This window comes from Neurospora tetraspora, assembly GCF_033439725.1.
Source record: "Neurospora tetraspora strain CBS 560.94 chromosome Unknown B0H65scaffold_1, whole genome shotgun sequence".
Lineage (NCBI taxonomy): Eukaryota > Fungi > Ascomycota > Sordariomycetes > Sordariales > Sordariaceae > Neurospora > Neurospora tetraspora.
The window spans coordinates 3,788,278-3,802,041 of record NW_026944383.1 but is presented as its reverse complement, the minus strand read 5'-3'; the positions used below and the strand labels follow the sequence as shown (position 1 = coordinate 3,802,041).

The 13,764-nt window shown below is 51.8% G+C and overlaps 4 protein-coding genes across 4 annotated transcripts; 3 read left to right on the top strand and 1 right to left on the bottom strand.

The window, feature by feature from the left end:
• Positions 1-13: 13 nt before the first annotated feature.
• On the top strand, positions 14-2,783 carry B0H65DRAFT_438340 (uncharacterized protein; the record flags this gene model as incomplete). Its single annotated transcript, XM_062825365.1, has 6 exons — positions 14-214; positions 1,081-1,300; positions 1,487-1,521; positions 1,642-2,001; positions 2,371-2,483; positions 2,723-2,783. The coding sequence occupies 6 exons, from the start codon at positions 14-16 to the stop codon at positions 2,781-2,783; spliced, it is 990 nt and encodes a 329-aa protein (XP_062686439.1).
• Positions 2,784-4,895: 2,112 nt separating this feature from the next.
• On the top strand, positions 4,896-6,889 carry B0H65DRAFT_34042 (uncharacterized protein). Its single transcript, XM_062823631.1, has 5 exons — positions 4,896-5,459; positions 5,552-5,632; positions 5,704-5,823; positions 5,883-5,936; positions 6,000-6,889. Exons 1-5 carry the CDS (start codon positions 5,156-5,158, stop codon positions 6,737-6,739), a joined length of 1,299 nt encoding a protein of 432 aa, XP_062686438.1. The 5' UTR covers positions 4,896-5,155; the 3' UTR covers positions 6,740-6,889.
• A 539-nt stretch (positions 6,890-7,428) lies between these two features.
• Positions 7,429-8,823, bottom strand: B0H65DRAFT_450588 (uncharacterized protein). The gene is made up of 4 exons (XM_062826015.1): positions 8,593-8,823; positions 8,319-8,513; positions 8,024-8,115; positions 7,429-7,864 (listed from the first exon to the last, which is right to left on the bottom strand). The coding sequence occupies exons 2-4, from the start codon at positions 8,429-8,431 to the stop codon at positions 7,713-7,715; spliced, it is 357 nt and encodes a 118-aa protein (XP_062686437.1). The 5' UTR covers positions 8,432-8,513; positions 8,593-8,823; the 3' UTR covers positions 7,429-7,712.
• Positions 8,824-9,345: 522 nt separating this feature from the next.
• B0H65DRAFT_417482 (SNF2 family N-terminal domain-containing protein) lies at positions 9,346-12,539 on the top strand (the record flags this gene model as incomplete). The annotated part of the gene is made up of 3 exons (XM_062824091.1): positions 9,346-9,582; positions 9,951-10,877; positions 10,953-12,539. The coding sequence occupies 3 exons, from the start codon at positions 9,346-9,348 to the stop codon at positions 12,537-12,539; spliced, it is 2,751 nt and encodes a 916-aa protein (XP_062686436.1).
• Positions 12,540-13,764: the final 1,225 nt, after the last annotated feature.

Sequence of the window (13,764 nt, the reverse complement as noted above, 5' to 3'; positions counted from 1 at the left end):
CGTGAGAACCTTGATGGCACTTGGTTCAACTGCTCCATGTCCGTTTGTCCGTGCCATTCGATTCCGAGATGAAGTGTCTCAGTACAGATCAGCAACCGCATGCCCATACGCCAGCAAGGCCAACACTGCCACTTCGGAGATGTGTCATAGCAATGGTCATCTCTTAGCTCTTCCCTCGAACACCCTGGACACTTGCTCCACCATCTGTCTTCGGGTATCGACTCCATCCCCTTGCTCGGCCAGACCGTTTGGACTCGAGACATCCACAGACTTCGGAATGGGTTGGGTATGGCTTTGTTAGTCTGGGTCGAGCAACAATGACATCCGTCTTCTCGCACAAGACCCGAAAATGACCGATCCGACTCTGGACGGGTAGTCAGGGTTCCAGGGGCGGAGTGCAGCGGATGTCAAATTCCTTGCGTCTTGGTCTGGATGCCTATCTCCCCGGAGGATACCATGAGTGCGACATCAGTATGGACACAGGCGATTTACTGCTGTCCACGACCCATCTCATCCAAGTCGGATTCAGCATTCGGGACCACATCATGAAATGATACAGTTTTGAACAAAGAAGTTGACAGGATACGCAGGTCACATCGGCACACAAGCGCTCTGTTTGCGAGACGCGACCACGAGATGCGAAATCGGCATGACACGTGCCTACGCCAAAGTCATGCCTTCTTCATAGGAGAAACTCACGACAAACTGTGAACAGGCCGACGGGGTCTGGCGAGCATGGGGATGCCTAGGAAGGGCGTATGCAGCACAACCTCGGCCGTTGAGACAACGAAACTGGAACCGCTCGGTCACGCGACGGGAACGGGAGCTGGCGAGTCCAACGAACAACAGCCAGACTGACGGCCATGGACCTTGGGAGATGGCTACTCGACATCGCGACGACGACGTCCGTGTCGGGGACGGGCCGGTTGTGATGACCATTTGGTTCGGCCGGCGATATTATTCCACACGATGACAAATGCGGCTCGGAAGATCCGGATGGGCATATCAGTCTGAGGTATCTGGTCTTGGGAGAGGCATTAACGACATTTGCATTACGGGGACTTTGTTGTTGAGCGGTAGGTCGTCAAATCGGAAACCGGGTTAGATTTGGATCGGGTTCAGTTCACAGTAGGGGTCATCCGTCAAGCCAATGCGATTTTGAAAGGCATTATCAAATGCGAGCCGCGCCGGGATCAGCAGATCATGTTTCGACACCCGTACTTAGGCGCTGCTCTCCTTGCCAATGGCTATCGTCTCCGTTCCGGGCGCTTGGAAGTGCAGCCTATGAGTACATGTCCCGGTGAGTGAACTTCCGCGTGGAATAATGCGAAGCAATATATGTTCAACAAGACGTGCCAGGGGGTCAAAGTAGTCGTCAAGACAAAAACAGGTGGCGATTTATGACCCCAGACTAAAAGCCACCATGCCACTTTGCAAGTGTCAGATAAATGAGCCAACTGAAGCCTTGTTGGTATATTTATTGCAGGTTTCGGGAAAGAAATGCAGGCACCCCGAATTTGGGTAAGTACGGTGTGCAACGGCGAAACTTGAAAAAGTGACTTCAAGTAGTGTAAAGCGTTACCTCAGAGACGATGTTCTCCAGATAAGAAAGTAAACAATCACCCCTTATCCAGCGAATAGGTATCCAGCCTTATCGATTATCGTGACCGCGCTAAAGTGCCAAGCCACCCAACGAGAACTGATCAATCCGGAGAAAGTGGAGAGAGCCTCAACCGGGGGCAGGAACCGGCAGGATGGGACCCAACCGCTGTCGTGGTCTTTATCGTTCGATTCGATACTTCGATGCTTGTCCTGCTGAAAGCCAAGCTTCAGCCAGCGAACTCTCTCGTTCTCGGAAGATGGACAAGAGCAGAAAATCGGATTCCATCCGCTTGGGACCAACCCGGAATTTTGACCAAACAAAGAAGTTGCTTTTCGCGATGGGGATGGGGATTTCCTGGTTCGTTTTCAGCTTTTGTCGTGGCAGATCACGATTCGCAAGTAGCTATCTGATACCCCTTGCCTTTGCATGGAGATGAGAGTAAGTGGCCAACTTCCGGGTCAACTTCCAGAGTTCTCTCGAGAGATCGTGACAGGTGGATGTGATACAAGCACGCAGGATGCTCGAGATGCACAAAAACCGGCGACAGGGACAAGGCCGAAGCCATGGTTTTGTAACACCGGGTCGAACGTTGGCGTGACGCGACGCGTCTCGATAAGCCAAAAATCATCCACACCGGGCTCTTCTTCTTAGAGGCGAGTGGTGATCGTGGCTCGCGTGGGACAAGGAAAAGCCAGTTCAAAGAAAGTTGTTTCTCAGCTTGGGGCAGTGCAATAACATTGAAAATCTTCCAATATGCAATTTAACAGGAACCAGAGTTGATCTTGTCAGACACAATCGTCACGGTGGGTTTATCAACCATCACAACGCCAATCTCTGTGTCTGACCAGGAAGACTTCTCCGAGAGTGGTGGCCGCTTTATGTAAGTGCCTAGTGCCTCACTGATACTACTCTGATCTACTACGCTGCAGGTCAATAAGCTCGTATTTTTGGGTAGCAACGTTCTATGGGTGTGCCTGGCTCCTCAATTCAGGTACAGACGCATGTACTAAATTCTCTTACTAAATCGAGATGCACAATTGCGGGCAATGCGGTGTGCGTATAACACTGGCACAACTGGGCATTTTTATGGGCAAGTTCTGGGATGATAATCATCAACAGAACAAGTGAACAAATCTTTGATGGGACACAGTTCGAGATCTGTCCTTCTCCTGCCTCGTAGAAATTGGAAGGCGTGTAACCACGTAACATGTGGAAGCGTGTGGTCGTGGGCCGTGTGCTTTGGTTGAGAAACCTGATGGGTGAGGAGATGAGCCAACAAATTTCGATGGATCATCTAGGTGACGCGGCATCTTTCGCCATCTCGTGTTCATCAGTGGGCGCAGCAAGTAGCGCAGACCATGTGCGGGCAAGCTGCCGGTTCGGGTCTCGATATTCCAGCATTACTTAAGCAACGCAGAGTCACTAAAGACTATCGAAAATCAGACAGGCCATCGTGATGGGTAGCAGCAGCGCCTGTGTCGCCCTAGGACAACGGTCGCGTGTATCAGTTCCAGAGAGATTATCGTGTGCCGGGTCGGACATCGAGACATCCCAGCTGAGATAGATGCCTTTTGCCGGCTCCCAAGATGGGACGTAGGTACCCTTCATGCTTGCCGTCGCCGCTTGTCGGGTGTCAAAGACTTGCCGGCGTGTCCCTCTAGGTAGGGAACCCTAAAAAAAGACCGTATCCCGTTGTGCTTCATTCCATTGGCGTCCAGCGGCGCGACGGGAATCCGAGAAGTTCAAGTTCCGCTTGCGAATCAATGGTGGCTCCACGAAGCACCTCGCACACCACGCGGCTTCCTTGTCGGCCCTTGTCGCTCCTTGTCCATCTCCTCACCACATCCGGGATCGAATCATTCTTAAAACCGTGAAGCCCCCCGCGACCTTTAACCCACTTTTTCTTGGCTTCTGAAACTTTTGGATGCCGCGGTTTGTATATCTGCGTTTATTGAACAAGAAATTCCGGTTCAAGCATTCCCACGTTGTCTTTCGTTTGTGGCTTGTTTGGGTTCTTTAAGCTGGCATTCCTCGTTGTCGGCTTCTGCGGATTTTCTGGCGTTCTCGCATTCCTGTTTTTGCAAGTCTCGAACTTTTTCCTGGTCCGTTTCACGAATCTTCTCCAAGCAACTTTTCTGCTGCACGGGACCGCTGACCGGGATCGCTGGAAAAGAGTAAGTCAGCCCCTCACGCCCCTGTTGTCGTATTAAGCAGCGCCCCTCCCTTGTGCAAGACCCGATTTTTTCTTCCTCATGCGTCGAGCGAGGTCAATTCGCCTTTTATTATCTGCCGCGCCCGCCCCTTCGATAACTATCGAGCTCTGGGGGAATCCTTTCGCTAACACCAACCTCGCATTCATCAATCCCGAAAGAAGAACTCTCGCACGAACATCGATATTGGTACGCCCCCAGGCACCAGATCGGATCTTCAGAACAGAACAAGACGAAACAGATTTTTGAGACGACGGCCGCAGAGTCAGCAGCTGGGGAAGATTTCTGACAATCATAGCCGCCAATCAACGCCAATCGCCTTCACTTTGTGGATCGTTCGGCCCTGACGTCAGCGCCAATCTCCACCCATCGAACGTCGCAACCCTGCCATTCCGAACATACCACACCAATAACCTGAACCCCCGGTCCTAGGCTTGTCCGTCGCTCCCCCACAACTGAACCTGTCGGTTATTCCTTTTGCGTCCCAGAGTGGAGAGACCTCCATACGGATCGTCTTCGGATCGCCGCGCCTTCAGATACTAAATCGGTCAATCAAACGAGGGAGGTGAAGCCGGAGCGCTTACCGAACATATCGATATCATTTGGACATTTGGATATTGGGAATTGCCATCGCTTTAGCACTTTGACAGGTTGAAACGCGCCATCGACGCAATTACAGCGGAGCCGACCGTCGCAGAAAACCGAAAAAAGAAACGCAGCGCCGAATATTGGTTAGCCGACTTGCTTTGCTGGTGCCTTCTGCGTTGTGGCCGACGATTTGTCCGGTTTTCCAGCGAACCAGGCGCAGCACCCAACGACATCCGCTTTTCACCCCAGCCACCCGGGGTGCCAGGATACACTTTCCCTGATTTTTAAAAGAGTCTGCGACACCAAGATCGCGGATCCCAGTCCGCCAACCCAAAACACCCAGGGCAACCACCAGGGGTATCTATCCACGCCGGTCCACTCTCCACCAGCCTCCAGTCCACATCAACCGCTCTCTGGGTGCTATCTGAACCTTTCCGTCGCTGCTTCTCCCATATCTGCTCCGTGCAAACACCACTTTGGATAGCTCTTGGCCCGGTTATTGTGCCGATAAGCATTTCAGGTTGTTTCGAAGAAACCCTTGCGATAAGCAGGCATCTGATCCATCCCGTCTGAACCTGCGCGCGATCAGAACCATCACGGTCCTGTCTCCATCTGCACCACCGACAGGGCATCGACACCGACAGGGCATCGACACCCCAGGCCCATCACGGACCCTTCCTCCACCGCTCCCGCCGCACCCCCGGGCTTTGCCTAGAAGACAGATCAAAACTCTCTCGTCTCCCCGTCAGCCAAGATGGCGACTTCCAGCAGATACCCCCCGACTTCAAATCCGCACCAGCTACAGCAGGCGCAACTGCAGGGACAACAGCAATACCAGCAGTACCAGCAATCACAAGCTCCCGTCGCTCCTACCACTCAGACAAAGGCCCGCCCAGCGAGTTCCCAACGCAGGTCGAGAGGCTTCAGCTTCAGATCCGACAAGTCTCACGACTCCAAAGAGCAAAAGCTTGACTTGCACGAGACCAGTGCCGAAAAGGACGCCAAACGGTTACATACAAAAGCCGACCCTACCTTAGCCATGAACGAAGCAGAGCCATGTAAGTTCTCCCATGTGGCATGCATTCCTATGCATTATCCACCCCCTCTATTTTTCCCCGCGTGCGGTGAACTCCATACTGACCTCTACTAGCCGAGGTGGCCGCGCATGTTAAGTCATCGCTCGCTTCTTTGCGGAATATGCAGCACAAAGATGCCTTTGGAAACCCAATCTGTAAGTTCTCTTGTGGACGCGCTAAAAAGACAAGTCTCACCGCTTAGGCTCAATACTGACCTCTCGTGTAGCCGACCCCGATCGCTCAAACCCCACCCGCAGTCGTTGGGAACGCCCCCTAGATACCATTCGGAGCTTCGAGGCCGCCATTGATGGAGCTTACAGCAATCGTAGGTCAATTTACCGCTCAGGTATGCACCGGCTTCTCTCAAGCTGATGTAATTCAATCTGAAACTAACGTTGTTTATAGACTCGGAGTCAACCTGGGGCAATAACAGCAAACGAAACAGTTATTATGGCACAAGTACGATCAACCCTAAAGCTCCCCCTACCAAGACATGAAAGACAGGAATGCTAACGGAACTAGGTGGCCCCGGTTACTACAACAGCCGACCGGCTTCGACAATGTATCCGAACCGTCAAGACGGCAGCCAGCATGACCTAAGGCAAGCACCACGAGACGTTTACTATGACCACCAGTCAGGATACAACAGCGGATATTCCTCCCCGCCTCAGAATCAAGGCAGACGTCGTGATCCCAGGATCATGCCCAACCCGCAGTTCTCTTCGCCGTATCAATCGCCGAGCGCGAACGACTACCCGATCCCAAGTAACCATTACCCGATCCCGAGTAACCATCGCTCGTACGAGACCGTTGCCTCGGCATCTGGAAGTGGCTCATCAGATCCAGTGGGGTATCAGACCGATCCGACAAGTAGTGACAACAGCTCGATTGAACGAGCTCAAGCGGGACCAGTTTCCAAGCGACCGTCGGAACCAGCAAATGATTATGGAATAGGATTCAGCCAGAATACCGAATATTCACCATCGGCCTTCACAGTAGGCTATAACGGGAAACCTGCTATGGGCATGAACGGCGGTGGAGCAAACAACTACCAAACGAACGGCACATCCGGCTTCGCCAACAACAACCTCAACAGCTTCAGTCAGGGAAACCCCAGCGTTGCACCGGCCGCAGCGCCTGCTCCGCCTCAGAAAGACACCCGGACACTACAGAAAAAGTCGACGAACGATACCATTCAACCAGAAAGGCCAGGCGCCCCAGAGAAGCGCAAGAGTTGGTTTTCGCGCAAGCTGAAGAAGTAGGCTGGCCTACCGAGAATGGATGTTCGAGTCACGATTTTCTTATTTATCCGGGTATGATATGATATTGATGAACACTCTTGCTTGTTGGACCTTGTCGCTTTTCTCCTCGCTTTCTTTCTCGATGGATACCCACGCCTTCGCCTACATGCCATCCTGGGAACGTCTGATAAGCGTCCCGAGGCAGCCGGGCGAACATTGCCAACCGTTGAGGACAGTAGTAATGGAGGTATCTTCATGACAGGATTTCCGATTATGGGACGAGGTTTTGTGGGAAGTCATCAGTGGACATCGAACTGGTCATGAAATGCCGGTTCTTCATGGAGGATCCAGATAATGTTGTGATGATGTTATGGGAACGGAAGGCAATCGAGATGGAAAGCATTTTGAAATACGCAAGGAACAAGGAATTATTAGGGATGACGGGCGCAATGTGTGTGATGAAGGATGAGTCAAGGGGTCTCTTTTGTGTTAAGGAGAAAAAGGATTTCAGCGGCTAGGAATCACGGAAGAGTGTGAATGGAAAGCGGATTAATCCGGAGAGTGAATGGTGTAGACCTCGTGGGTCAGCCCACCCCTACAGGAGATCTCCGCCTGCTCTTCATTTTTTTGCGACGATATCTTCAAGAGATGGCGTATATACGTGGGCCACATATAAGCGAATATATTAATGCTTGTTTGATTGCGCGAATGACTCTATGTGTCTTTTGCTCTTAATTGTGAAGTTGTGATAGGTGCAACCATGACCTTGGTTTTGCGTTGAAGTCATAAGCCCAACCTTAATGTTTCCCAGTGAGGTTTTGGACATCTTATACAAATACAAGAAGCTGCCATGCATTTCCACCACACGAAAGCAAATTCCACGATCATGTAAATGAAGTAACATAATTACTTGCATAACTAATCAATTTCTTTTTCAACAGTCATCCCATTCCCATTGACAATGCCACAACATCCATGACACCTTTCAACAATTTCACAGATCTTTCTTCCCTTCTGCTTTCCCACCACCCTCTTTCTTCTCATTCTCCTGATCCGACTGATCCTCCGCCATAGCTACAATGATATACCCAATCAACACCACGTTGGCCATAATAGCTGCTGTGGCGCCGGCGTATGTCGAGTTTCCTGGTGGTTTGGTCAGTGGATGTTAGTTTGCTGAGTGAGTCCGGTTGGTGCGAGGTGCATGAAGGAATGAAGGATCATATGGCATATGGGGGATAGGGAATAGGGAATGGGGAATGGGGAAGCAGGGACAAAAACAGGGGGGATAACGACGGGACGTACCTTTGAACAAACGGTCTACTGTGAGGAAGTAAGAACTGATGGGGATGACGATCATGGCGAAAGTGAAGGCTAGGAGTTTGATGATTACGGAACTGGTGGGAGGTTGGGGGGTTAGCTTGGTGATCCTCTTCTGATACATACATACATGTACGGGTGTAGGATGGGATGATCAGGGAGGATGAGGGCAGAATTGGTGTGTGTATGTATGATGATGATGTGGGTGAAGGTGAAGGGAAGAGTGACCGGTGATGTGATGGATGACAATGAAAATGAGAATGAACGGGGGACAGCGTACGCAGGGACGGCTGGCGTGATGTTAGACTTCTCGCTTGCCGATGGGCTGAAACCAATACGGTCATCCTTTTCGAGGAGAGTCTTCTCTTGGGAGATGATTCTGCGGGTGGCCATCTTGGTGGTGTCTTGTGGTAAGGTTTATCTATCGTCTTATGTTCTTCACGGGATGATGAGCTGATGAGGGGTTGGGATGAATCTGTTTGCTGTGTTGGTAAGTTTCCTGAGGTAGAGTCGTACCGGCAAACAGCGAGAAAGAGGGTGGTGTTCTGGCTTACTGAAGTGTAGATTTTTGGTAACTTGTTCAAGAAAATCGACGATGTTTCTCAATGTGAAGTCCTCGATGTTAAGTATCATGAGAACACAGCTCGGCTTGGGCAATTGCGTAGCTCGCTGGTTGGCTGGGCGGGCCTACCCTGTCCTCATCGGTGTTTAAGTGGTTCGTTGCCTGCCGGGCCAGTTGCAAGCTAGCACGTGGAGACGTGAAGGCGTCCGGTCGCGTTGTCCCACATTATTTCCTAACGAACAAATGCGCGTCGCGATGGCGGCGGTGTGGGGCTCCAGATTAGAAAGATAGGGCTGATCGTTGATTGCTGGACGGCAATCTGGGGCCGGTTGCACGACTGGATGCCGTGTGCCCAGCCATTTCTGTTCTGGGACGGACCGACAACAAACTCCAGTACAACTCCTCTCGGTTGTCATCCCGTCTTTTCACATCACAGGTTTCCCAAGGGCAAAGCGTGAAGAAAACGGGGTACTTCTTCGGACCTGGATTTTTTTTTGGGTCAACTGGAATTCTTCCTTTCAGCGAAGGTTTCTCTTGTTCGTCTTTATAAGGTTTCGCTTTGCTCTACACATGCGCCGCTAAAATTTCAGCTTTGCGCCTTTGACCGCGTCCGACAAACGACCGGGACCTTCCTACATACTTCTTTGATACCTACCTCCACAACAACTATTTCCTCCTTCACCACCTTCTTGGAAGACTACTTTGGGTTCTTTGATTCGATCGAACCTACTCCCGACGATCGACAATGACCTTCTCGTCACTGCCAGAGGACGACTCTCTGCGCTCCTCAAGCGTTGTCGTCGACAGCCCAGTCCCTCAACGGCGGACCAAGCCCGATCTTGATTTTATAGACGAAGACGACGAGGATGAACTCAGCATTGTCTCCCAATCGCCCTACTTTACTCAGCCTACCCAGATCGCCTCACAACCGACAGTGAAACCACGAGACGCCGCCATCCCGTCTTCCCCCACGGTCGTCGAAGTACCTGCATCGTCACCTTTCCGTCAACAATCGTCCAATACCGGAGGTCGACTTGCGAGCGCGATGGCCCCAAGGGGTACCACTTTCAAGCCCCCTGCCGCACGATCACCCCCAGCCAAAGCAGGGGCAAAGAGAGATTATATAATGATCGATGACGATGAATTCGACAAACCTCTCTATGCGGGCGACTCTTCAGACGATGAAGGACCCGCGCGCGGCGACATTCAGCCATCTGCTTTCAAAAAGCCCAACCCCACGTCTGCAAAGGCTGCGCCTGCAGTGTACCTCAAACCGTCAAAGGTACTTGAACCGCACACTTCTCAATAGACGTCGCATGCAGCAGCACTAACAATTGGCATATTTGACAGAAACCAAAGTTGTCCAACGATGTCGGAAGTCCCATTACGAGCCCCGCGAAACCTTACGTACTGCAAGAGGACTGGGTCACGCTCCGATCTTCTTCGCCGGAATCCCTGCAATCCATACGTCCGAAAGACTCTCCTGTAAAGCCTGCCCCGGCACCTCCAGCACCGGCTCGCCGTCGCTTAGTTCAGGGTCGTCGGCGACGCAGCCCGTCGCCAGCAAGCTCACCAGTCAAACCGACGGCAGTCAAACCGACCGAGAAGCCCGCTCCCAAACTCAAGCAGACCAAGATAATCACACTCGTTAGCGACGATGAAGATGACGACGACTATGTCCAAAAGAAGTCGGCGCGCTCGCCTGAGCCACAACCGGAACCTTCGCAGCGGAATCCGGAAGAAGATGCCTTCGAAGAGCGTGTCCTTAACTACCTCAATACCTGCGACCCTATACAATTGATGGCCATTGCCAACGTCAAAGAAGACGTTGCGAAGCACATGCTCTCTTACCAGCCTTTCGACAGTGTGGCTGATGCTGAGAGAGTGACAATGGCAGCAAAGGCTACGAAGGCCAAGCGCAAGAAGTCGACTAGGGCACCCGTTGGCGAAGATATCGTGGGCTCTATCAAGGAGTACACCAAGGCGTTGGATGGCATTGACCATGTTATTGCTGTCTGCGAGTCGCAAGCAACCGCGATCAAGGACGCCACCTCGAGGTGGAAGGTCGACCAAACCGGTCAGCCTCGAACAGTGACGAACAAGGATGGGACCATTACGCCTCTCAGCGTTGACGGTACGACTAAGCTGGTCGACCTTCCCCTAAGCCAGCCGGAGCTCATGAGCGGCTGCACGATGAAGCCTTTCCAGCTGTATGGGCTTAACTGGCTGTATCTCTTGTACGAGAACCAGTATGCGAGCATTCTAGCTGACGATATGGTATGTACTATGCTTGTCTCTCCATCCCCAAACTTTGCCTCTCCGTGGATGTTGCTGACTGTTTTACTTTTCTAGGGTTTGGGCAAGACTTGCCAGGTCATCAGTTTGATCTCTGCGATTGTCGAGGAACATGAGAAACACAGCCAGGATGATGATAGCAACCAACCATGGCCGAACATCATCTTTGTTCCTCCCTCCACACTCGCGAATTGGGCCGCCGAGTTCAAGAGGTTCGCCCCGGGCTTGAATGTGACTCTGTACCAGGGTTCACAAGCTGTTCGCGATGAGATTGCCGACAACATTTTGGACGATCCCGCTAGCCACCACGTCGTTTTGACATCGTACTCCCAGGTGTCGCGCCAGGACGACATCTCGAATTTAAGACGACTGAAGCCAATGGTCGCCGTTTTTGACGAGGGCCACAAAATGAAGAACCCCAAGACGAAACTGTACAAAGATCTGCTGAAGATTACCGCCACATGGCGACTCATCCTCTCTGGCACACCTGTCCAAAACAACCTCATGGAAATGATCTCCCTGCTTCAGTTCGTCGAGCCGGAGCTCTTCCGGGACCATTTCGATGATCTCGAAGCACTTTTCAACCAGAAGTTCTCTTTGACGGCAGTCTCACAGGGCGCACTGCTCCACAGCGAACGAGTGGCGCGGGCTAGGACGATCTTGGAGCCCTTCATCCTCCAGCGACGCAAAGAGCAGGTCCTGAAGGACATGCCTCCTAAAACAGCCAAAGTCGTTTACTGTGAGATGGACGACACACAGAGCGCCATTTACAAAGACTACGAACGTCGGTTCCGGAAGACCGACGCCACAGGCGCCAGCAATGTCGGTCGTGATAACGACAACAACAATGTCTGGATTCAGCTCCGGAAATCGGCCATCCATCCGCAGTTGTTCAGGCGCTATTTCAATGATGCGACGGTGGAAAAGATGGCCAACATCTTGATGAGGAAGGTTGACCAATCGGAGCTTCGGCAGCCAAAGATCGAACATCTTATCAATGAGCTCAAGGCTCTTTCAGACTTTGAGCTCCATCTGTGGTGCAGAGACTACAAGTGCATCAGGCAATTCGATCTTCCGGATGGGTCTTGGATGGAGAGTGCCAAGGTTCAGGCCCTGTTGAAACTGATCAAGCAGTACCAGAAGAACGGCGACCGCGCCTTGGTGTTTACACGATTCGCCAAAGTCATTGAGATTCTGGGAGAATGTCTTGCCTCGGAGAAGATTGAATATCTCTCCTTGCAAGGAAACACGGACGTCAGCGAACGTCAGGAACTCATCAACGAGTTCAACGCCGACGCGACCATCCCAGTCTTTTTGCTCACGACGGGCTCGGGAGGCACAGGCATCAACCTGACCGCGGCCAACAAAGTCATCATCTTCGACCAGTCCGATAACCCGCAAGACGATATCCAGGCCGAGAACCGTGCTCATCGTCTCGGCCAGACGCGCCCTGTGGAAATTATCCGACTCATCAGCAAGGATACCGTGGAAGAGCTGGTCTACAAGGCCTGCCAGAAGAAGCTGGAACTTGCCAACAAGGTGGTTGGCTGGTCCACCGTGGAGATGTCACAGAGTGAGATGGAGGCCCAAGTTCGTGCTGCCATTATGAATGGTGGCTCGATTGCAACCCCTCCATCTGACTAGATCTCGGGGCGTTTGAGGAGGACCACGAAGCTTTAAGTCTTGGGGAACGTGTTTTGTATAAGATACAAATGTTGAGGATATCGGGCATGGATGATACCCAGTGTTCATATGCATAACATCAGGCGCAATAGAAGTGGTGCGCGCTGCTTACTTTTTCTGGCATATCTTGGAGGATACGATGCATTATGGTGGCTTTCATGGCTTGTATAGAGGCTATATGTTTTTGCTTTGGCCTTTTGTCTGTGTTGCATACTCGAAGGAATGGTTCAGCTCCTTAGGCGCCGGGCAAGACCCCGACTTTTGGTGTTGTCATTTGGTAGAAGAATCAGAATGGTGGCTGATATTGTCTTGAGAGATAGATATGCCTTGAGCTGGCCTTCTTCAGTATTTTAGACATGGCTACAACTTCTTGATGAATATCAGTGCTGGTAACACCTCGTCATGGAAGTTCTTGGTCTCAAGCCCTCAACTATCTCGCCTTAACATGTCCGGTGAAGACAAGGTAATATTCTGACACAAGACTTTGATAGCCCCCTTGTAGTGCAAGGTTTAGGTTCGTGGATGTTGTGCGATAACGATGTCCGTCACCCGCCGTCACACGTGTCACTGCCGGCAGCCGAAGCCTTCGGCACTACATAGCGCAACGTACCCAAATATCAACACCCCATCAAGAATCAAGCCAAGTTGCGCTCTTCTCGTTCCTTGCGCGCCTCTACATCAGGTCAATGATCTTCTTCATGAACAGTGACAAATAGCTATCTCATCTTCCTCAGTATTTCAACATCAATGCCATCTCCCATTTTCACGATAATCCCCGTCGTGAACGATATCCTCAACGGCAGCCAGGGCCGTCGGGCCCCCGCCTGTCAGGCCCAAATGTGGGGGAGCGAATGGGATTTCAGCGATGCGACGGTAGGGCTTGCCCGAAAATTGAGATCCCATTTTCGCTTTCACATGCCACGGAAAGCCTGCATTAACTGTGGGGAGGTCCTGCCTGAGGATCCAGCAGCTGACGTCGGGCACCAGGCCAGTGTCCACCCAGCCCACACACACACACCCCCTTAACTTCCGGCCAGACTGCCATTTGCACCTCCTTCCACCGTTCGACGCGCCTGTGAAAGAGACCAAACCCAACCCAAAACATGGAATGACACGGGCCTGGTCCAGTATGGTTTAAGCTCTTTTTTTTTTTCGCAACACATCCCGGACATCTTCATCCGAGCCT

Coding starts and splice junctions, on each gene's coding strand:
- B0H65DRAFT_34042 (XM_062823631.1), top strand. CDS start 5,156: ATGGCGACTTCCAGCAGATACCCCCCGACTTCAAATCCGCACCAGCTA. Junction 5,633..5,703: donor TGCCTTTGGAAACCCAATCT/GTAAGTTCTCTT, acceptor CCTCTCGTGTAG/CCGACCCCGATCGCTCAAAC. Junction 5,937..5,999: donor AAACAGTTATTATGGCACAA/GTACGATCAACC, acceptor TAACGGAACTAG/GTGGCCCCGGTTACTACAAC.
- B0H65DRAFT_450588 (XM_062826015.1), bottom strand. CDS start 8,431: ATGGCCACCCGCAGAATCATCTCCCAAGAGAAGACTCTCCTCGAAAAG. Junction 8,116..8,318: donor ATCACGCCAGCCGTCCCTGC/GTACGCTGTCCC, acceptor ACCTCCCACCAG/TTCCGTAATCATCAAACTCC. Junction 7,865..8,023: donor AGTAGACCGTTTGTTCAAAG/GTACGTCCCGTC, acceptor CCAAACCACCAG/GAAACTCGACATACGCCGGC.